This window comes from Phoenix dactylifera, unplaced genomic scaffold, assembly GCF_009389715.1.
Source record: "Phoenix dactylifera cultivar Barhee BC4 unplaced genomic scaffold, palm_55x_up_171113_PBpolish2nd_filt_p 000112F, whole genome shotgun sequence".
NCBI classification, from domain to species: Eukaryota; Viridiplantae; Streptophyta; class Magnoliopsida; order Arecales; family Arecaceae; genus Phoenix; species Phoenix dactylifera.
Genome location: NW_024067684.1, coordinates 229,580 through 254,186, shown reverse-complemented (window position 1 = coordinate 254,186; position 24,607 = coordinate 229,580). Strand labels below are relative to the sequence as shown.

Genomic DNA, 24,607 nt, shown 5'->3' with positions numbered 1-24,607 from the left:
GACTCATCATCAGTTGGTTTCCTCCTACAGCTGTTAGCAGCATCAATATGGTACTAACAACAGGGGCATACCTTCAGTAAAGTACCAATAGTAGTACTATAGGTTGACTCCAAGAAGGCCTAAGACCCTTTTTTTTTCCCCATAAAACTGAATACCATGCATAGAATTAAGTGTGGCAAGGCTAACTCCTTTTATTTGGAATTTCGAGAGCCTGGTGTCTTCCACGATAAGGGGCATTTCGATCCGGGAAAAAGAAAAATGGCTGCTCCTACAAATACAAAAAAAAAAAGGACCAATTCTCTACAAATAAAAATCCAGTAGCCATTTTCGTAAAATACAGGAAAAAGAGAATATATATACCTGTATGAACATAGCATTAACATATTATGGAGTGACCATTGCCCCATTTTATAGCAAGAATTCCGACATGCAATTACAACTCAACCAACGAAGAGCCAAAACCAACAAATTTTATCCACATGAACTATTAATACGATGCAGTATATACACGGTACCCATAAAATAATAATACTGGTACAGTTTGTAACAAATGATAAGGCAACCTTCAGCAAAGAATATAATTCCTGTAAGCCTGTGAGTTGTCAGTGCTGAAGTACATCTGAGTTATACCACAGAGTGACAGGCAGCCAAAGAGATCAGGTGAATTTAACTGGAAAGCTAGACTATTCATAGCCTTGCAGCAGTTCTTTCTATTGCTGAACATGATACTTCGTAAAATGCACAATCTATTTTGAGGAAACTAAAATAACAATAAACGACATGCAAACACCATCGGACGAGAGAAAAAACAAAGCTGACCTATTTGCTTATCCATTCCTTTTGAGACTATAATGTAACGAGGGAACATATAAAAGGAACAAAAGAAGAACGGTTTCTCATTGTCATGCGCAAACAAGAAACCCTGATGGCGCACACAAATAATTTGTCGAGACCAAACCTCATCGCAGCAACACCTGGAACTGCAGCTACGCCTGGAATGCCCCAGAATATCAAGTATCTGTCCAGCACTGCAGCAAACGGAAAGAAAACGAAAACACCTCAGCATTCCGAAGGTGTTACTATTTCAAGAAAAATAACCTCAACCTCTTCATAAGCACTTTCCTAAATTGATTAAACCCAAACTAATTTGCAAATCACCTTCCAAATTTGATTAAACCCAAACTAATTTGAAAATCACCTTCCTAATTTGCAAGTCCAAATAACCAAGAAATCATAAACATAATCATGGTTACAAGTACCAAGCCACTACCAACACCCAAGATTGGCGGAACTATTCCAAACCGCCCAGTTCGGGGTGTCCCAAGCCATACTAGCGGCGGACCGAAACAGTTCCAACAACGAAACCGAGCACCGTCGACGGAGGGGGAGAAGGAGAAGAAAAGAGAAGAAAGAGAGCGAGCGGGGAGGAAGGGAGAGGAAGAGGAAGGGAGGCCGGTAGAGGGCCGATGGAGGCTGGCGAAGGGCCGGCGCCCGGGCAAAAGGCGGAGGCCGGCGCCCGGGCAGGAGGCCGCGGCCGGGTCCCCTGACGCTAAAAAAGTTGCAATTTTTTTTAATAGTCGGACCCTTGTTTCAAACAAAACAGGAGACCCGGCTGTGGCCTCCGCCTCCTGCCCGAGCATCGGCCTCCTCTCTCTCCCTCTTCTCTCTCTTTTCCTCTCTCCCATGGTCTGCGTTCGCCCTCTCCTGTGTTGGTACAGACCCACACTGTACGGCGCAAGCCCTTACTGACTCGTGCCACCGGACAACCGGTACGGTGCTTGGTACCAATATAGCAGATCGCCAATACCTATTACTGGATCCATACCAAGTAACAAGCGTGCCGCTTAGAATCACGCAGCACGACATCATATTAACCTACGCTAGTTTAATAGAGTTTGGTACCACCAATGCTGGGACAAAACGTCTATTAGGTCCTATTTTAACTTTTGTATTCTCATTTGGTTCTAGCATAGCATGGATGCCATTCGCTAGCTAGCATGTCCCTTGGACGTGAGTCCTCGACCATACCTAACATATTCCATTTACTAAAAGAGGTTGAACTACGAAATGCATTCTAATTACTAAAAGCTACAGAGTTTCAGATAACCCCAAGAATTGATAAGCTTTACATCTCATAGTCAAAGATGGCAATCAGAAGGCAGACTACTTGAGAATTTCCCTTTCAGATGCCAATCATCATCAAGAAGAATTCATGTTCGCAATCCTATATTATTGCATAGTATTTTGTTAACTATATCACCTAGAAGAAAACATTGGATCAAGACATACAAAATCAAAAAATAAAAATCTATTAGTAACCAGAAACATCTAAAATACAAGACAATAAAGGCAGAAAAGCAACAGCAGTTCACACTAAGCTATTTTATTTAGCCCAATTTAACTAAGAAGAAAAATCAACACAGACGTACTACAACGAACAGATATGCATATAGGGACAATGCACTGATGAGTAATTGAGAGATGATAACAAAACAAAAACAAGAAAAAAGCTTCATTATTGTAGGAAACAGGCCAAATGATCCATAAGGTCATACCATCTAGTCCAATGCAGCCTCCATGTCATCAGCTGAGCTTTTCGACATACACTTAGCATGCACAATGGGAACATGTCCAGCAGACTCATCCATGAAATCCATATCACCTTGCCTATTTGTTAGATTTAAATATACTGCTCCTTTATACATCCATTCAACCCTTTCAGCAGAATAAATGTCCTCAAATGGTTCTCCACATAGTGCACATATGCACTGGCTTTCATCTGCAGGAACTGCTGGCTCATACTGCTTGTCCATTAGGACAATCTTCTCCACAGAAGTGGCTGACTCCAATGGCCCACATTGTGGTCCCACATATCCAGTGACCCAACTAGTCAAACTCACATACCATTTTCGAGAAACTCTGTTGAAACTGCTCAGTTCACACTTCTTCAGGCCATGCCAATCCAAGTGACTATTGAGCTGTGCTTGAAGTCTGAATCTTAGGCCACATATGTTGCATTGATGCTCTAGGTCATCAAAGAGGCTACTGATCACCTCAGGATGAAATTTGCGTATGATTTCTGGCTTGAACTCGATGCCTAAAAGGTCCTTCAATGTTACAGTGGATGGTAACAAAGCTGCACTTGTTGGAGCAATGTCTTCAGTGCCAGAAGGCTCTTTCGCTGCTAGTGAACGAATGGTTGAGATATCTAAGTTTGAAAGTTTTTGCTCCGAGGTGCTGCTAGCAAAGGCACTACTCTGATTCCCTAGTTTGTTAGGCAGCTGAACTGAGGTTGCAGCTGGCAAATCTGTTGCTGGTGAAGATATCAAACCTTTTGCAACTAATGAGCTCAGAAGTCTTGAAAGTGGATTTGTAGTGGAAATAGCTAAATTGGAGGTCTCCCTGTCGGTATGCACCAAGGATGGAGGCAGTGGGCCAGGTGGTAGGGGAGGAAGCACAGCTCTCATAGAGGGCAGCATCAGAGCATTGTCATGGGACAACAGAGGTGATATTGATGCAGGAGTGACAGAAGGATCAGATGATGTCACAACTTGAATAGGAGGAGACCCGCTAGGTAGGGGAGGCTGCATGTTCAGGTTCTGGAAATTATTCATTGTGTGGTTGGGTAAGAGTCCACTCTTCATAATAGCAGCCAATAAATTACTTGTACTGGGTTGGTCCGAGATTTCAACAGCAGCATTATCTGAGTTGTTCTTTCCAGGAAGTCCTATCTGATGAGATCCAAAACTCAGGGATAGAGGTGGTGATTTCTTGATCTGATGGGAAGTTTGAGACTGAATTTGTGTCTCTTGCACTGATAGATTAGGCTCTGGTTGCTGCAAGAAGCGAAGATGATGCCTAAGCTGAGCAAAAGGTGCCGAAGAACCAGAAGCAGATGAGTTTTGCAGGTGTTGAGAAGGATATGATGGAGGTGTCTTTGAGGTTAATGGAGAATGAGAATGATGAGGATGACTTTGAGCCGAAATAGGAAAAGAATCCTGAGTTACTGGTGTATCAGGTGCTTGACTCAACCGTTCTGGAAGATGCATAGGTTTTTGACCTATGGGAAAGAAGGAATTAGATGGAAGAAGATCAGAGTCAATTGAATTGTGTGATTTCTGATGTTGAAGGAGTGCAGAAGATGGAGGTGAATGTGCAGATGGTGATGGAGGCTGCGACTGTTGCTGTCTTAGCTGACCTGACATTCCAGTTGATCCTGGAACTAAAGATGAACTCATGCTTGTAGATAAACCACCCCTAAAAGAAATTGGCTGTCCTTCAGACTGACTAGAAATTCTTGAGCTTGTATGGTTCAATCCAATCATTGAGTGTGGCATGTCAAGTGGGGCCCAAATGGAGGATGTAGGATGCTCCAAAGGATCTCGCCCCATGTATAGTGAATCTGCTGAAGTTTCCATACCTATTCCGCAGTCAGTATCATGCTTGGCATGGGGCTGCTGAAGGTGCTCTTCCAGTTCCTGCATGACAACTGGAGATCAGCCTCCACATTTTAACAGTATTGTGTAATAACACCAAACTAGTTAAGAAGTGGAGCTCCCTTTATGATACCCATGGCCATTATTAGGGAGGGAAAAAAGTTTTAGGCTCACTTTCTTCATTCTCACAATTTGTATGCTCTGCTGATCTGTGGATCAGTACAGAGACATGCAGAAACAACTCGGTACAACTCTAGATTTTTCTGTTATAATTTACTTTACATGAATGACATAGTTTAATCTTCAATACAAACTGCATAGTTGTATTAAGATTTAGTATAAATGAATGCACACTGAGAATAATTGACATGCACATTTTTGCCTGTAGATCTATTAGAGGACCATATACAAATTGTAGAGACTTTTGCTCTCCACCCACTAACACACAAGAAGAAACGATAAATTCCAGTCCTTTGCTACACAAAGATGAACACGCAAGTATGTAGTCTTAAGTTCAACTACCAAGAATATATGATCGAAGATGTTAGATAAATACCTCAAGTAGTGGAACTCTGCCTTCCCGTCCAGCAGTCTTCATCAATAGAGATAGGGAGTCAATTTTGTTTAGATGAGAGGATAGATGCTTGCTCTCTAGAGGCATCAACTTGCCTTTTTGCAAATTTGCAGATTTATTTTCATCATTAGTACTCCACCCACCTTTTATTAGGCTATTATTGCTTGCATTATCTATTGCTCTAGAATTCATATCATCCCACATATATTCTTCCTCCTCAGAATTCTTCCAGTTATTAGATGTTCGTTGGATGCTTCTATCCTGAACTGAAGGCAGCTGATTATCTAAGTGTGCAGATCCAGATGAACGGCATACTCTATAAGCATGATTAACATCGAAAACACCACTGCTGACATGCATCTCAGAAGCATTTATGCCAGCACCATGATATGGTTTGTCAAGTCCATCTCGCTCTTTAAGTCTCTTGCTTACCCTTTCAACTCCAAGGTCCGACTGCACTGGAACATCAGAAGAAAACTCATGGCCTCTGAATTCTTTTTTCTCATGAATGGGATTGTTTATCAGTACCCTATGAGGCCGCAGATTCTGCAAATCAAACCGAGACGCAGATTAACAGAGGAATCGTTAACCTGGATATATTGGATACTTTACACTTCAAAATAAGTTTTATTCAAGCAACAGTTTTAGTAATGATATATGAAAAGAATAAAACCAGGGAAGGAACTGCATACAGGCATTTTGCTAGGCGGATTTGTCCATTGTCTTGTGCTTCCAATAACTGCTGCTTTGTCAGACCTCTCTGCATCATCAATAGAACTAACCGCACGATTGATGTCATCATTGATTATTTCCTTTGCCTTCATTAAAAAACCAACAGAACATTAACAAAATAAAACTATATGAAGATGCAATGAAAAAGAAAAGTGATGATCTCACTGATCAAATGAGAATTAGTTCCAACACAACTTGGTCTTTATTGTAGAAAATATTACTCCATCAAACTTATATGGTTCACACATTCACTTTCATAACAATGAAATTCAGAGACATGAGTGAACCTATTTTTGCAGCTACATTCTCCCCTTCCTAAAATCTAAACCATAAACCATGGAGCACTATCCTAGTCATATCATTAGCTTGTATGCATACAAATGCAGCCTTTAATAGGACCAAAAAGCAAAGAAAGATTTAAGAAAGCAATAACAAACAGATCAGTCAAAGCTTGCTGTTCCTCCTCCATTGAGCATATGTATCATGCACAGGAACCAAAATTTTCCAACATAACTGATTTCATTAAGCAACAGAAATGACTAGCTTGTAGCAAGATTTTTGTTATATGCTTTGGCATGGAATGTGGACCACAAGTTATCTGAATGCACTTCCATGAAATGAGGTGGGTAATAAATGTAATATTTTATTTATACTAAATGTGACATAGTAGCATATCATGGAAACAATTTAATTCTCTGTTAACCATTACTAAACAAGACTTGCCCAATACATCAACTTGCATATACTGAATTCCGCATTCATTTTTGAGAGAAATCTGCACTAATAAATTCAGTCCAAACAATTTTAAAATTATGTTTCTTCCTGTGACATAGGTCAAGAATTCTCAAAAGTTATGACCTAAAATGCTTTGGATTTATCTTATAATTGTTTTGTCCTACCACTAACAAGAGAATTTAGCTGTTTTCAATACTCATAAATGAGGCAATCATAACTTACAGCAAGTTACCGTAACACACGTCCTACAGCCCTCTTGATGGACTAAATAAGTTCAATAGGTAAAAGATACTGGAAGTCCAAATGGGGTAATTTCATCCCAGTTGATTGGACGTATAGAAACTAAGTGCAAGCAAACCTCAGTTTAAAACTCAAAGTTCAACATCAGTTTGACATATTAAAGAGTGAAATAAAAGGTACAATATGCTTGAACTAGTGAAAGAGAAGACAAATTGCACAAACATTTTACTTGACAGTCAAGTCTTTGGGAGCCTCTTGTATCTCAGAAAATGTTCCTTGAGAAAATAAATTTTGGGGGCCTCAACATAGGTGAATATTTCTTCTGCTAGGATAATGGATGCATGCAAGAAAAGGAGGAAATTCTAATAATTATGATTCTCAGATCCAGCATGAGGCAAATCTTCAGTATAGCCCAAGAACACTTTCATGTAAAGAAACAAACACACCTATAAAATCAGCAGCACCTAGAATGCAAAATGAGGAGAGAATATTTTAACTGCAGGCTAATTTGTAGTGCGATGCAACCTACAATGATGGGCTACAAAATGTATCAATCAGAATTCACTTTAAGGTCCAGAAAACTCTAATAGGGAATGCATTTGTCTCATCTACTAATATATAATCGAAAAGGAGCCTGCAGCCTCGTCATGGGCCCGTGCCAAAAAAAAAGAAAGAAAAAATACATTACTATGAAAAGATAGAGGTGCATATCTTGCACACTAGGAAGCGAGAGAGAGAGAGAAAGAGAGAGAGAGAGAGTACTCTCCCAAGTTTTGAAATCTTTGGGATAATTAAGAGAGAGAGACTCTTACCAAACTTGGAAACTCACAATCGAAAAAGAAAAAGAAGAAAAGGATAGAAGGCTCAACTATCCAAATTTACCCATCTTGCCAAAGATAATATACACACTTGCAGTTTATTATATAATTATATTTTGCAAATGAGATGATATAATGATAACCTGTTAAACATTTTCGTTCCTTCTTATTAGAAGACTCAAGTTCCCAATAAATGATTAAATTCTCTATCTAATAAGAAACGATGGTCCCTGCAAAGACAAATTTTAATAATTTGCTCTTCATCCAGTCTCCTTTGTTCCCAGACCCAATGGCGACCAGTTCTAAATTTATCCAGACAAGCTCTATAGAACAAATTCCTAGGTAAAACTGAACACCCTCTGGAAATTTCTTTTTGATCAGATCTGATAACAAGGAAGATCATCATTCTCATATAAAGCCTACTTCTTTGATCCCTAATAGCCCTTCTTATTCGGGCTGTGAATGTGACGGATCAACTCATGACTCAACTAGATTACACCTTGCCTGACCTGTTTTTTTTGGAGCCGTTGCTCAGCCCTGCGAATAAGCGACCTTTTGAAAAATTGGGTCAAGTATCAGTCATACGTTTTCCTACCTGGCCCAAACCCGCCCGATCCATGCACTGATTGCATCTAACTCAGTTCAAATAATAGATGAGCCAAACCAGCCCAATTCAACTCAATACAAGATCTCATGACTTTAAAATCCCTAAACATGTAACCATGTTTAAAGTTTGTAGGTCGGGTACTAAGGTTATTTCTTTGTAGGTCTATGGTTCAATCAAGTTTGAAGCTTATTCTTCTTGACAACATTAATGGTATCAATCCACATTAATATCCCCTCTTTATTTTGTTCTTTCACTTGCTATCCATGTCATCATTGAATTTCCTTCTAAATACATAATTAGTGTGCCTTTTTATCTTGCATTGGACCCAAATCTATAACTAGAGATGGGCATCGGGCCGTGCCAGGCCCAGCCCGGCCCAGGCCCACCAGGCCACAGACCAAACGGGCTGTGCCTGGCCCGGCCGGTTACTAAACGGGCCGTGCCTGGCACGGCCCGCTTAACCTGAAGGCTAAGCCCGGCACGACCCTAGGCCCGTGGGGTGGCGGGCCATGCCGGGCCCGGCACGGGCCGTGCCAGGCACGAGACGGATGAGGTTTGGCCTAGGAGAAGGGTGTCGTTCGGCGAGGCGAAGCTCTGCCACATAGGGGAGGAAGAGCTGGAGGAGACGAGGATGAGGTTGCCGGAGTCAAGGAGGGCGGCGTAAGAGGCGTCTCTGACGCCGGGGCTCCAAACCTCGTTGCCGGACTCGTCGGTGAGGGAGAGTTGGCCGTCGGAGGTGAGCTCGAGCTTGGACCCAGCCTGGACCGGGTTGTGGCCGTTGGCAAACCAGACAATGGCCTGGGGGGTGGAGTTGTACCAGATGGTGAGGAGGAAGAGGGAGGCGTTGGAGTCGAGGGCACGGAAGCCGAAGGCGAAGTCGCTGGAGGGGGAGGGCCAGGAGTTGGTTGAGCCGAGGGGAGTGAGGGTGGTGCCCTAGGTTACATTGGTGTAGGTTTGGGCAGTTGCGGAGAAAGCTTGGGTTAAAGCAAGGAGGGCAGCTAAGCTTACGAGATGGCGAGAGAGAGGAAGGGCTGCTGCCATTGCCATGGTATGGGATTTTAGCCTTCTGGAAGACGGGATTCTATATATTATACCATATGTCTTAATTTGTAAATGTAAATTTTCCTGTAAAATATTATTTTGACTATTATGCCGTGCTTGGCCCAAGAATTGTGCCAGCCCAGGCCCTTATGGGCCGTGCCGGGCTCGGCCCGCGGGCCAGAAATCCTTAACCCAGCCCGGCCCCCTTTTATGAGCCGTGCCTAGCACGGCCCGTTACTGTAGCAAACGGGCCATGCCTGGCACGGCCCGTTTCGTGCCGGCCCATGGCCCGGCCCAGTGCCCACCTCTGTCTATAACTGACCCAACCAAGACCCTAATGCATCGGGTTGGGCTCGGATTGTGCTTGACACAATCCCGCGCAAATGACCCGATGGAGCTAATACGCAGTCCAATCTAGTAAGGCATCGGGTTGTGTCTAAGTCATGCTTTCCCCAGTACAGTTGCAAGACTACTTTTATCCAACCTATTTCTGACTTTAATTCCTGCACAAAAGTTCAACGAAAATACTCATTCAGTCATATCTTCATCCTTTTTATGGGGCATCCCTACTTAACCAAGAAACCCAAACTGATCAGAATGTAAAAACCATGTGGAAACCTTAACTGCAATGCCACTGTGAAATTATTTACTATGGCTGCAACACTTTATGCTATTTCAAAAGACCATGTGGAGACCTTGTGCAGTCAACAACAGTATAGCATGAGAAATGAGCAGAACGCTATACCAGCATGAAATCAATATTCCAACTAGAAAGTAAAACTGACCACTGTATCTAAGAGCATATCGTACTTTGCTTACCCTAGTTGAGTGTTGAAGGCGCTGTCTTGCTTCTAAATATTTTGGATTCACATGGATACTTTGGGGCGGACGCTGTGTTGGAGAATCCGGCCTTGATTTTGCAGCTCCAGATGAACCATTGACAATAGGTGAGAAGCCAAGTTCTTTCTCAATTATCTGAAGTGGAGCAGAGGGGAAGACTCCTTTCCACGTTCCAAAAAGATGTCGCATACTAGGATGTACAGAAGAATCAACCTGTTTGTAGGCCCTGCAAAACACCTATTTAAATGACAAGAATCATTAAGACTAGATTCTGCACAAAAATGAAGTAGCTACATCATTTTAGAAGCTCAGCTATGACACAAAATTTGAGAAAACAGGTCACCAGAAGGAGAAACAGGAACACGATAAAGAAGTTTAAAAACCTTTCAAGTTTTAAACAACTAATTTAAAAGTTTTTGGCTTACAAATAGAGAAATCACATCCCAATTCCGTGGAAGGAAACCTCCTAGCATAGATGGTTTCCAATACATTAAAACTACCAGCTAATAATATAATAGATTTTACTGATATCATGACTCAATGAAATATCTACCTCAGGCAGTCTTGCAGCAAAATATTTAATGTAATCTCTTCCAATATTCTTCACTATACTATCAAGGAGATACAGGGATGGCAACCTCTGTTCACTGGGAACCTGTAAATCAACAGTAACATCGGATAATACTCATCATAACTAGATTATTCAAGAAAAATGCAGAAAACTTAAGTTTTAGACAGATTCCTGGCAGAATGAAAAACAGCAAATTAGCTCAACAAAAAGCTCCACAGGAAACTTGAATTACTGAACAGGACATCCCAAAAAAAAAGCTATTAATATACTTTTAGAGAAAATGAAGGCATGTTAAAGAATGGAGATTGGCAGGCTCATTAAACCAACCTTTTCTCTACTTAGAGTACTAAGGTTTTTACCACTTTGATAAGGTGCACAAGAGCAATGCATCATTTACCAACGATATCGAAACAACTGTAGTAGTTAAAAGGAAAAACTAGATCCATTCTGGATCCATTCTTAGCAGTGCTAAACATATGAACTAAGTACATGGATCCATTTATGAAAAATGAAAAAGAATAGTGGTCAACATTCAGTTTAGCCACTTTTCGACCAATAGCAATCCATTACGAAATAAATTATCATACATTCTTCCCCCTTTCCCTCTTCACTAATGGTAGTCTAAGCCTCTACATTTAAACAAGAAAACATCCATTAAAATCTCAGAGAAACTTCAATTGATAAATATGATTGTTCCACACAATTTGGATAAACCTCATCACAGTAAAACTTAAATTGATAAATATGATTGTTCCAAACAATTTGGTTAATGGACGGAAAATACCTTGGAGCATGAAGTAGAATTGCATCATTTATAAATAACTAGATATCAGCAAGTATGATGCATGTTTTTCACTCAAGGAGTACTTGATGGATGGTTGCTGTCCCTCAAGATTATTTCCTATAGATTTGAAAGCTCACTCCCCCATTTGGTTCATGTGTTCTTTTATAATCATTTATTAAGAGTAACTGTTGCCTGGCAGTGGGTGGGAACTTTCAAAAAGAAAAGTAACTGTTGCATGCAGTTCATTTAAAATATGGACTCAACTTTATGGATAAAGGCCCAAAGAGCTTTGAGCTATAATAATAGAGATGGGTACAATACGTTACAGACTTTGAAATTTGTGCATGATATATGTGGCTTATTCAACAAGGAGAATATAATGACCGCTGATATATAATCAATAATGATTGTTTTACTAAATTTGATAAATCTAACCCTCATTTAGTTATGACTTATTTCACTTCCTAAGTTATTAATTAAGAAAAAGGTGGAGAAGCATCTTTGCTAAAATAAGAGATTGTTTGAATAAGTGAGATGCATGAAAAAAGTTATTCCAGCCCTATTTCTTGTCCCATCCCTAAGACATTGACAAGGGGGTTCAAAGTTTGTGGCATAAATTGAGACACCCTGTAACCCACCTTGTAAATGGGAGTTTGTAGAATGCTTTAGCACATATTTGAATGTCCCGACTCCAAGTTCTTGCTATAAAAAGATGACAATAAAACACAAATAAGGCAGTACGATCTGTCCAAAATGTGTGCAAATAGTGAATCATATCATGAACTATAGAAAGATGAATGTATTGGCTAACCTGCAAATCACGCCGCTAGGTACACACTGATAAACAATCCTCAAAACCCAAACTTAACCTGATTTTTTTCCCTCTCTCCAAGTGAGATCTCAAATTATTAGAAGGGGAGGAAACCTATTAGAATTATAGCGCAAAACACACTTGAGCCTGACTTCCAAATACTAGCCCATCAAGGCACAGGTAATGGGTAGTTATGTAATTTTCAATTTCTACACCTAAAGAATAATAAATGCACTCTCCTTTTCTAGCAATTGCATGCATTGTAAGTTATGATATCTGTAAAATAAACTATGCAGAGAAAAAGCAAGTTTAAGTGCAACATATATGAACAGAGTGCAATTATGAAATGCCTTGATATCTAGAACAAATTTTTGGCATGTGGCATGTGCTATGATTAACATCGAGGAAACAAAAATTAATATAATACATTTGTGTACAACAAAATTAAAATTTTAATTGACAGTAGTGAAGTTCAGATGTATGAGTAAAATATATCATTTCATGGCTAATTTTCTGTCAGAATGATTTAAATCATAATTGCCCGTTTGCCACTAAAATGATATATGCTGAGCTAAAGGGGAAAAGAATAATTGCAAACTAAAAATAAACCTATTTCTAACTCCTACCAATTTTTTTCTGCTTAGAAATCAAATATCTATGAATCATTAAAAGTTACAAACCAGTAACTCTTCATTTTCCCTCGCACAATCAGATTAGTTAGAAGTTAAGCCATTGAATTGAACTAAGTAACAGGTCAAGATGAATTTGATTATTCAAAAAAGATGAAGTGACAGAAGATTTTAAAAAAGGAAGAATTCTATTCAAGGTAAATCCATGACAACTACTGTACAGGAAAAAGAATAAATCAACAATTAAAAGAACAACCTAGTAAAGGAACCCCAGACCACGTTATAATTTACAAGCATAAGGTATCAAATGCTTAATTATCTTTATTTTACTACTAAAATTAGAATCACCCAAAACGTCCCAAAAAACTTTACCAAAAAATGATTCAAACTTCATCCAGAAAAGCCCCATTAGGCCTGTAATTGTATCCCCTCTATCTCTAGATGAAACAAGTAATGCACCCACCTGCTCTTCCTAATGTGAGCTTCCCACAATTAGCAACCATTCCCAATTTTTCTTGCATCTATTATATGCAATGTCCTAAAATGGGATCCAGGCAGATGCATATGTGCCCACATATGCAGTAGCAGCCTGGCGACAACAGCGTATGCAAATATGGCCTGCCTATGTTGTTGCCTGGTGCATAGTGAGACACCAAGCACCTTCATAGGCCTCATGAAAGACACAAGCAGCTCAGGCACTTACTAATTGTGATAATGATGGATTGTTGTTTGATAAGTCACTTTTCATTTCTCAAAGTAAAGATTGACTTTCAAGTGCTTTGTATATGTAAGGCAGGTACTTCAAACTTAGTTATATGCTACACATCTTTTTAGCATGTACTTTGATTGTTCTTCATACAATAATTGCCAGATTGTTCACGCATTGGCATACTTGAAAATTTAGACATAGCTCATAGGAAACTCTTGTTATGATTATTTTTGGTTTAACAATTCATACTCTACTAAGATAGGATCTTAAATAACTATGGCTGTGTAGATAACTTTTTCCTTGTTTCTGAACTTTTAACTATATTTTTCTAAATTTTCACTTATTTTATTTATTGTATCAATTCATTTTATTATTTTTCGAAATACCAACTAACATAGATCTGCAAATGCACCCTCATGTCACATAAGTGCCATGCAAAACTCCAGCCACCCATGTATTGCAGCTGCTTTTAGATACCTGACTGCGTGTGTAACAAATTCCATTAAGTACAATTGCTGAACATTGAAAGAAAGAATATAAAAAAATATGAGCCAATTGAAGAGAATAAGAAAATTTGTAGAAAGAGTGAAGAGAATAAGAAAACTATAGAAATAAAGACCTTCAAATGAACTGAAAGGATTCTTGACATTATTAATTTGATAAATTGATGGACCCCTGTGACCAAAACAATAGGTCCTCAACCATATTCAGCAAACTGTATCCCATTTATGCAAGAAACAAAGATGACGAAAATACAATAAACGAACAACAATCTTAGGCCACAGTTGAATAAAAAAGACTTTCAAGAAACCTTACATCTAAATTACTATACAATAGATTTTCCATGCCTAGTCAAATTACAAGACAACACTACAAATCTCATTCAATTTCTACCTCATGGTAACACCTTTTTTTTGTTACACACAGCAACACTTCTCAAAACTTCAATAGTTTATAAAAGCTTGAGTGTTAGAAACAGCATGTAGTCCTAAAGTACATGTACAATGAAAATGTTCTTGCATTCATCTATAAAAGCACGTCCTCATTAAAAAGAGATTGTTAGAGTAGTGGCTTAGTATGCCCTTAATCTACTAGTCTAGACAGCAAACCATATGAAACCTCTATGCTACAGAACTGTCACAAAGGCATCTAACATAGTTCCATCCAGAAAGCATCCAACTTGAAAGTAGCATGTCTATAAGCTGCAAATCAGTAGCCAACGAATATGCATGTGATATGCAAGTATCTAGCCTCCGTCTATGGCATTAGTGATTGACAAAACATCAGTACGAAACACGGACCAGCATCGCTGAGATTAACAACCTAAAAACCATAAATTTCCCCACTGCATATGTAGGCAAACTTTTGTTTGATTTCAATACTTACTTCTTTGCCACTATAAAATATGTATTAAGGTACATATAGAGGTATCCTAGATTGCTATGTTTGTTTTAATGCGTTTTACAGAGAAGAAGGAAAGAATATATCTTTTCAATTTTGATGAGTTCAACCAAATCAGATCACCTCGAGAACATTGGCGCAGATTGCGGCAGCGATTCCCTTGGCAGCGTGGAGATTCTCTCCGGCTATGATTGTTAGATTCGTAATAATAGGCTTCGAATTGAACGTCAGCTCGGCCAGCGCCGTCTTGTACTGTGCCACGAGCTCTTGCTGCTGCTGATTCGATCCTCCCCTGATCATTTCCTCCCTTGCGTCCCTCTCCCTCTCGCTGCCGGCCCTCAGCCTCGGGGCCAGCGGCTGGCCGCCAGCCCTCGGCGGGGCAAACGGGCGATCTCGGCTGGCAACGGCGCGGTCCTCCTCCACCAATCGAGGTCTCTTCAAGCCCGGCTCTCGGGAGCGGTCCATGGCGGATCTGCGGGAGCTCTCCATCTCCATGCCCCCCGCGGAGAGATCCCGGAACCCTTATTCTCGCGAGAGCTCAGCGGCGCGATCTCCGGGATCTGAGATGGATACCGGAAGATATAGGAAATTAGAAACGAAGAGAAACCCTAATCTTCGAGAGAGGACCTCGTAGAGAACGAGGAACGTGCTCGAAGAGAGAGAGTGCGGGCGGAAGAGTGGGAGACCTTTGGAAGGGTGTGAGACGGACCCGGTATCATGAGTAATTCGGGGAAAATAAGATGGCAGTTTCAAAATAGGAGCGGGAATAATAGGTGGAAGCGAAGAATGAAATTTAACTAATCAAAGAAAAAAGTGAAGGTAGTTATTTCTAGTATAATAATTTAGAAAGAGCCGCCGGGGGAGGGGAACTAATGTACGACCAAAAATTCAATCATCAATAAATTATTTCTGATTTACAAAAGAGCCCTTCTTTATTTCTCCCGATGAAATGCCATTTGTGTGGGTCAAAAACCTAGTACCGTGCCCAGTTGCCACTTGCTTGACAAGGGTTAGCATTTGGCAGCCATCCGAAGGGATCATAGATAGGGATGGCACAATATAACTCAATCCGTCAATCCGACCCATGTTCGATCTGCTATAAAGAGGTTTGAGTTTGGCCTAAATAGATTGACCCATCTAACATGTTTATTAATTGAGTTAGATACGTATTTTCGATGTCTAACTTGTTTAACTCATTTAACCTGTTTAATATATGGATCGGGTTGGATCAGATAACTATTTACCCGTATAATCTGTTTAACTGTTGGGCTGATAGATAAGGGCCACAACCCACAAGGCCCATTGCGACTTTTGGCCTCGACCACTATATATGCTGGGTTCCCATTCCTTCCCTGGCCTATCCCCACTCTCTGAATCGGATCCGAAGACTGAGAGGTATGAAACCCTAACTTTAGATCTACGCTTTTCACGCCTACATTTCGCCTTGTTCCGCATTTCTGTTGCGATTTCCCGTCAGATCTCGATGAGAGAATCCTAGAAGTGTGGATTTGTTAGGTTTCTTTTTCGATTGCAACCTGTTGTGGGCGATTCCTACTTTTTGGATGCTACCTTCCTCCGATCTGGCGTTCTCCTGAAGCATTTGAAGTGGATTGTTGTTTTGATGGCAGATTTTGGATTTTTGCCTCTTGATTTTGGTCTTCTTTGCCTCTATGCGAATTGGGGGCTGTGGTGTTGAGGATTTTGGTTTCTTAATATAGTGCTGAAGATCAAGATACACAGGCTCTTATTTTTTCTAGGAGATCAAGGTTTGTTTTCTAGGTTTTAGGAACCAAAAGTTTAGCAGGCTTTTTAGAAATTACATTTGGGGCATGATAAAATGCCTGGTGTAAACACGGTTCAAATTTGTCTCTTTTTTTTCTTGATAACAGATTCAAATTTGTCTTTGATTTCTAACATACTCTAGTTGCTAGAGGGCTCAACTCCAAGTTCCCTGGGGATTGTTGAGAAGGTTCAGAGGCGATTGTTGACAGGTCTCCCTCTGTTTCTCTTGATACTTGGTTTAATTCTTTCCAACTCATATGGGGATTATAATATAGGTGTCTCTCTCGCTCTCTCTAACACACACACACACACAAAAGGGAAGAGAGAAAAATCCTCTTTGGAGACTAATCGAACTATTGCTTTATATAAGACCTTTCACTCTTTTGATGGTAAGTTTTACTACATTGAGATGAGTTGAGGCTGAAGAGGCCGTGAAGAAGCAACAACTAATCCATCTAGATTGCACCACATAAATACAGCATAATTTATACAAAACAATATATTAGGAGTAGCTTCATTCAGTTTTTTGGTTCAAGTAGCTTCAATCTTTTGATGGTTACTTTTACTACATTAATAAGACTTGAGGCTGAAGAGGCCATGAAGAAGCAACAAGTAATCCATCTAGATTGCGCCACATAACTACAGCAGAACTCCATATATTCGGAGTCACAAAATGCACATTTTAACAAACTTTTCTGCACCGCCAAGGCAGACCTATATATAGTGACTGCAGTGACCAGACCTCCAGTGGTTAGTTACAAGTTACAACAAATGTAATGTCCATTCAAGCAGATTTAACTGGTTTTATTATCTCGCAACAGTGGTTAGTGGTTATGTATGTTGGTTTCTTAAATATTTTTTTAATTTTTTTAGCATGGTTACTTATTTTTAGGTCTAACATTTTGTGATTCTAATAGAAGAGTGAGTTATATTATTTTCCTTCTTTTAGCTAATCATTTTTTTCTAAATTAGTATTCTGATATAATTTTAAATTATATGATATAGATGGATAAACAGTTCATTGTGAATATAGAGTTAGATAGTGATGATGATAGGGCAAATGAATCGACACCCTTAGGTTCTAATACAGTTGTATGTGACTCCATACATGGCAAACGTAAAAGAAAATTTACCTCTCCTGTTTATCAATATTTTCATATAAATGAAGGAACTAAAAAATGCAAGTATATAAAATGTGGTGCAGAATATTCATTTGGTGGTGAGGTTGGGACCGAAAATCTGAAACATCATTTAGAGAATTGTGGAAAGAACCATGACATAGGACATATGATATTATCACAATCTTAAGGGTCCATATTAATGTGTTCTGCTAAGTTTAATCTCGACAAATTTCGTGAATTGCTAACACTTGCAATTATTAAACATGATCTACCATTTCAATTTGTTGAGTATAAAGGCATTAGATCTTTGTTTGCTTATGTTTGTGAGGAGGCCAAGTTAGTATCAAGGAATACTGTAAAGGTTGATTTGTTGAAATTATATAGAGAAGGATAAATTAGTATTGTGGCTACATTCAATTCCTTCTAGGATAAATTTAACTTGGGATTTGTGGACCTCCATTACTATCGATGGGTATTTATGTTTAACTGCCCATTTTATTAATGAAGAATGGGTGTTACAAAAGAAAATTCTTTATTTTTGCTTCATGTCTCCTCCACATAATGGCATATCTTTATGTGAAATAATTTATGGTTTGTTGATTGATTGGGGGATTGAAAAGAAATTGTATTGCATGACTTTGGATAATGCATCGGTAAATGATGTTTTTGTTGACGTGCTAAAGATCCAACTTAATTTGAATAATGCGCTTTACTCGGATGGTGAGTTCTTTCATGTCTAATGTTGTGCTCATATTCTTAACTTAATTGTACAAGAGGGATTAAAGGAAATAGATGAACCCATCTTCAAAGTTCGTGAAAGTATTAAATATATGAGAAGTTCATAAGCTCGGAAACAAAAATTTTTGGAATATGTTAGACAAGTTTCTTTGAAAAGTAAAAAAGGCTTAAGGTAAGATGTTTCTACAAAATGGAATTCAACTTTTTTGATGCTAGAGAGTGCACTCTTTTACCATCGTGCCTTTCTTCATTTGAAATTAAGTGACTTTAATTACAAACATTGTCCATCTGAAGAGGAGTGCGGTAAAGTTAAGAAGATTAGCAAGTTGTTGAGTGTATTCTATGATACTACTTTAGTATTCTCCAGAGCTACATATCCTACATCAAACTTGAATTTTTCTCAAGTTTTCTTAATTGAGCTTACTTCAAGGCAAGAGATGCAGAGTGCATATGCTTTCATATAAAGAATTACATGGCAGATGTATGGAAAATTTGAAAATTATTGGTCGGATCATAGCTTAATCTTGGCCATGGCAGTTGTTTTGGATCCTCGATACAAATTTCAGTTTGTAGAGTATTGTTATAAGAAGTTGAATGGGTATGGTTCTACTGAGAGCATGCGCATCGATGGTTATATGTTTTCTCTATTTAATCAGTATATACTTGCTTCTTCTAAAACTCCAACTACTAGCACATCAACTCATGGAGATAAGGAGACTGGTACTTCTTCTGAAACTTCTGAGGCATGTAGAAAAGTAGATACTTTTAAGATAATATAAAACTTTTTTTTATCTAAAATAAATGTATTGTGCTTGTATCTGGTATTGCTTCTTATAAATAACTCATTCCATTTTTTCAATAATATAGGATTTTGATACATTTGAAAGCTTTGATTTTGTGACTACTACGCAGAAGTCTCAATTGGAATTATATTTGGATGAGCCTAGAGTTGATAGGAAGTCAAATTTGGATATCTTTGATTTTTGGAAAGCCAATCAGTTTCCATATCCTCAACTTTCTCTTATGGCACGTGATATTCTAACTATTCCAATATCTACGGTCGCTTCTAAATCTGCTTTTAGTATCGGTGAGCGAGTATTTGATAAGTATCGTAGTGCACTTAAACCGGATATTGCCGAGGCCTTGATTTGTACTCGAGATTGGGTGTTTGAAAATAAAGGTATATGTTTTATTGATTATATTTCTATTATTTTTTGAATGAATTTATTATTAATTATTGCAATATTTCAATGTAGATGTTGAGGAGGCCGAGTTAGATGAGATTGTAGAAGATGTCATAAACTTAAGTTCCTACAATGGAACTCAATCAACTCAATGCTCGGCCAATGTTGAATCCAATTCATAGTGAGATGAATAATGATCATGGATATTCTTTTTTGGTTTTGGTTTAGATATGAATGTTGTTATAGTTTGGAACTTTTTGTAAAGATTGAATGCTTTTTTAATGTTAATGATGTTGGGACAAGATTTTTGTAATGTTTTCTACATTTACCTTCTTCTTTTTTTGCTGCTTAATGTATAAAACAGGTTGGGTCGGGTTGGGTTGGGCTAAGGCCTAAGAGGTTATCTATTTATTAAATAGGTTAAACAAGTTGGGTTGGGCAAGTTAAACATGCTGGGTTGGGCAGGTTAAACAGGTTGGGTTGGGCAGGTTAAACAGATTGGGTTGGGCAGGTTAAACCGGTCGGGTTAGGATGGGTTGGGCTAAACAAGTTAAACAGGTCGAGTCGGATTGGGCAAATAGGTTAAATAGGTCGGGTCAGAATGGGTTGGGTTAAACAGATTAAATAGATCAGGTCAGATTCGGCAAAAGGTTACCTATTATTAAACAGGTTAAACGGGTCGGATCAGATTACCTGTTTATTAAACATGATAGGTTCAGTTGTAATTTCTGACCTGTTTAATAAACAGGTCGGATTCAGATTTCTGATTTTCTGACCTGACCTGCATCTGACTCGACCTTTTTATGTCTAACCGCCCTGATTACCACCCCTAATCATAGCGGAATAGTAAAATTTTTTTATTCATGATATTATTAAGTAAAAAATAAGAGTATAAATTTAAATTAACTTATATCTATCCATGGTGATGATCTTAATGCAGATCCTTGCAAGTCTAGTGAATATCGGTATTATAAAAGTATGCAATTTTTTGAGAATTACTATCCACAATTGCTGCAGTCTATTTGCTTATCTTCTGAAGTTCTGTTTGGCTCTAAGTCTTTAAGAAGTCGCATGCCAAAAGAATGCACCACAAACAAAGCTTTTTTCCTTTCTCTCTCTTCTTGACGGATAAAAACTGCAAGCTTTCTTCTTTCTCTATCTTCTTGATGGACAAGAATAGCAAGCTTTCTCCTCCCTCTCTCTTCTTTATTGTGAAGAAGGCCTTACCTCTCTCCATGCACCTCACTTTATCTCTCTCTTTGAGTGTGAGACTCTTTAAATGGGATGTCCACTCTAAGGGGATGCCCCTCATATAGATAAAGGAGGTGCCCTCCTAGCCAAGTCTTCTAAGGACTCTGAGAAAGAGAAGGATAAGGGAGAGATCATAACCTACCTTCTTGGCCACACTTCTCCCTTAGGGTCTAGCATGGACTCTTAAGTCCATGCTAAGAAATAAAAGGGGTGCCAAATCGTTAAGGCTGCTCCCTTCCTTTCTTGAAAGATACTAATTTGGAGCCTTTGGTAGGTGCCGTAGTGGGTTGGGGAGCAGCTCAAAAGGTTGGCTCCCATTTGAGTGCAACTCAAGTGTTTTGGATCAAACTAGCCTAGGTATTTGCTTGACCTAACTTAGGCCGATCATTGCATTCGAGCTAATTACCTAGCCCAATCTCTTCTCCAATAAAATCCAAGTTTTTTATGATCCAATTGATGATTCTTAACTAGAAATCAGTCCCAATTGGAATGGAGACAAATGTTACATGCTAAATACATTACCTTGATGGGTCACTCAAGTTCATGCTCACCAAAGACTTGCCCCTTCAAGGCAACTTAATTGCCCATTAGCTGCATGGTCTAGCATGAGGATATAGAGCACATATCATATTACTGAACCTCTTAGTGAGTAAAATGAAACCAGTTGTTCTCTTTATTCCAGCACAAGTCATATGCTATATTTCAATCCCTCACCAGGCACTTGATCATAAGGTTTCATAGTCCATCAGATTCTTGGATCATGTTAGACATCCTTTTATGAAATTGCTTGCATAAATTATTTTTAAAAATTTAAATATTAGTCTTAATAATTTAAAAATAATTATTTTCAAAATCTTTTCAAGTTACCGCTTGCATCCCAAGATTTATATTGTCTAACTATTTCTCTGCTTTGATATTGATATTATACCATTATGATGGTTTGCATGATGGACAATCTGACCCTCCCTCGTATCTGAATCTAATAGACAACTATGTTCTTATCAAGGATATAGTTCAGGGTATCATAGTTGATACATGGTTCGAGCTGTAAATTTACTGACCTTCAAAATATAGTAAGATATTCGATCCTTCAAATCAAGGGACCACCTACAATCTCATCCACTTCATTCACACTTTTGCTCTTGATAGTGTTTTGTGAGGTGGATTGCCAATGTCGATCATTTGGTTTGCTAGCTCATCCGGGTATTAGTATGAGATTTGACCTTAGTAAAGGACAAACTCCATGCTGTCACTATCCACTTACCCAGTCTTATAGGTGCAATGTCAAGTCTCACCCATAGCTACGAATAAATATACTAGTTTAACATAAAGCTGACATCAAGTTATTAAAAGTTACCTATAAGTTCTAGCAGTGATAGCATGCTGAATTTTAAAATTTTTTACATCAATGGCTGCACCTGTTTGGGTTGCCTACGTACCCCTTCACAAGGGGATTAAGCCATACGTAGTTCTTTTGCGGAAAAAAATCAAATTAAATATTTTAATTCTAGCATGCATAAGAAATCAAATCTCAAAACACCACAACAAGAACTCATGATCAATATGCCGAGATTGTTTAAACGATTATGCTAAAAATATTCCATGATTAATATCAGATCTAAAATGAATTTATTAATTAAGTTCCAAACTTAACTAATCTATGACCCAACTAATCTCCAAAGGCCCATCGAATAGACTCTAAAGATTACTCTGTGAGAAGCCCCAAAAGAGGTTTAACCCTCGGGATTGGATTCTATCTTGTTTGAATTCAAAATTCAAACAATATATGGTTCATGCAGGTGAGATAAGATTGAAATGGATGGTGCTGATTTGATTCCATTCAATTTGAATTCAAAATTCCCATTAACCATTTCAAAATTCCACTCACAATATTCCTATTTAGTTGGCGGATGAATGAGCCATCTGATTCATGGTTTCCATGTGACTTAATGTTTGAATTCAAAATTCAAACTCAGCACATGTCGCCACCCATTTGAAACATGCTTCATTCATGCACCATGAAGGGAATAGGTTTGACTTGTTCAAACACTTATCATGAGATCTCATCTCATGTTGCCCCTTCCAGATGGTTGCCACGTGTCACATGGAGCCATTAAATAATTTAAATTAATTTTTAATCATATTAAAATTTAATTCATGGCGCCATGCATGAACATGTGACATGTGAATTTCGAGATCCGAACAATTCAGATCAAACCCATTTAATTCGATCAAATCCTAACAATTAGGGAAGTCCAATCTCCTTAAGTTGAACCCAATCTAAGTAGGTCAAACTCTAATTAAGCATAAATTGAATCTAATCCAATTTGGTCAACTTAAGTCCTCTTAGTTCATACCTAATCCAATTAGGTCAAAAATCCTGATTGAGCTCAAAATTGAATCCAATTCAATTTGGCTCATCCTTAGTCCAATTACTCAATCAAATTGAGTTTATTAGTAATTTAATTACTAATTAATCCTCTAATAATTACTTTAATTATTTTATAAAATAATTTGCCAATCGAATTGACCAAATTACTCCTGAATGATTCTCAATCATCCATCAGCCATCTTGATCAATTAGAAAACTGTTATGCGTGTGACCTCATAGGTTCAAACCTAAACTGGTAGTACAGAAATGACTTCCTGCACTAATCGATGTGACCATCTAGCAATGGTACCCGACGTTCGGATAGGCCAAATATATGTGAAGCAAATATTCTGAAATTCTGGACTATGGTTACTGTATAATTCATCCCTTTGACTCCTCATGCCAAGATGACCTCAGAGTTCTATCAACTCTGTAATCAGTACATCCACTGTGTGATCAACTTTAGAAATCCTGTGACTCCTCACAAGAATTATCCTGACCAAGGTTTTGCTCAATTGAACACAAAGCATTATCTCCTATTTTCAGGAGGGGTCAATTCCATCTTGACTCACGCATCGATTTCGCAAGTACTTGACTGCACCCAGTAATCTTCAATTCCAGAATTAGAAATTTTGTTAGTCCGGTACCAAAGTACAGTAAGTTGCTTGCTAATCACTGTGGTGATCTCAGGTCTGAGGGATACTTATACCCGTATCCACTCGGAACATCTCTCGACAGTAGAGCGTTCCAAAATTGGTTACGTTCAATGAAATGTACTCCTACACTTCATCTGTGTGACATATCAGTGTCTCCACACTTCTTGGTTAAGAGAACAACCAATGTATATGTCAACAACGACCTAATCTCGATAATATTGTCGTCCTAGTAACAACATATCGTTTGGTCGCGAACAGGTTTAAGGACTCGAAGATAAATCCTCCTTTAACATAAAATAAGTCCTAAAAATTTTATCATATAAGAGTTAATTTGAAAATGTACAATAAAATGATGAATAATACCTAATAACACTTTATTAATTTATCAATTTATTTGTAAAATTCAATCATCAAAATGCTGATGATTGACACTTAGGATATAAATTCCAACAACTCCCATTTAGCCTAAAGCCAATCAAGACAGTATCTAATACCCATCTTCAATTTGTATTCATTGAACTCTTTGATGCCGAGGACTTTGGTAAATGGGTCAGCCAGATTTTATTTTGTAACAAT

The 24,607-nt window shown here is 38.5% G+C and overlaps 1 protein-coding gene across 3 annotated transcripts; it reads right to left on the bottom strand.

Annotated features, from left to right (window-relative positions):
- Window positions 1–450: 450 nt before the first annotated feature.
- LOC103724256 (polyadenylation and cleavage factor homolog 4-like) lies at window positions 451–15,627 on the bottom strand. 3 transcript variants are annotated; one of them, XM_008815455.4, is made up of 7 exons: window positions 15,052–15,627; window positions 10,577–10,678; window positions 9,994–10,260; window positions 5,703–5,828; window positions 4,993–5,556; window positions 2,556–4,478; window positions 451–1,028 (listed from the first exon to the last, which is right to left on the bottom strand). In XM_008815455.4, exons 1-6 carry the CDS (start codon window positions 15,421–15,423, stop codon window positions 2,559–2,561), a joined length of 3,351 nt encoding a protein of 1,116 aa, XP_008813677.2. In that variant the 5' UTR covers window positions 15,424–15,627; the 3' UTR covers window positions 451–1,028; window positions 2,556–2,558. The 3 variants fall into 3 exon arrangements, with proteins under 3 accessions (XP_008813677.2, XP_008813679.2, XP_017702411.2); XM_008815457.4 differs by having other exon boundaries at window positions 10,003–10,260; XM_017846922.3 differs by lacking the exon at window positions 15,052–15,627 and having other exon boundaries at window positions 9,994–10,249.
- Window positions 15,628–24,607: the final 8,980 nt, after the last annotated feature.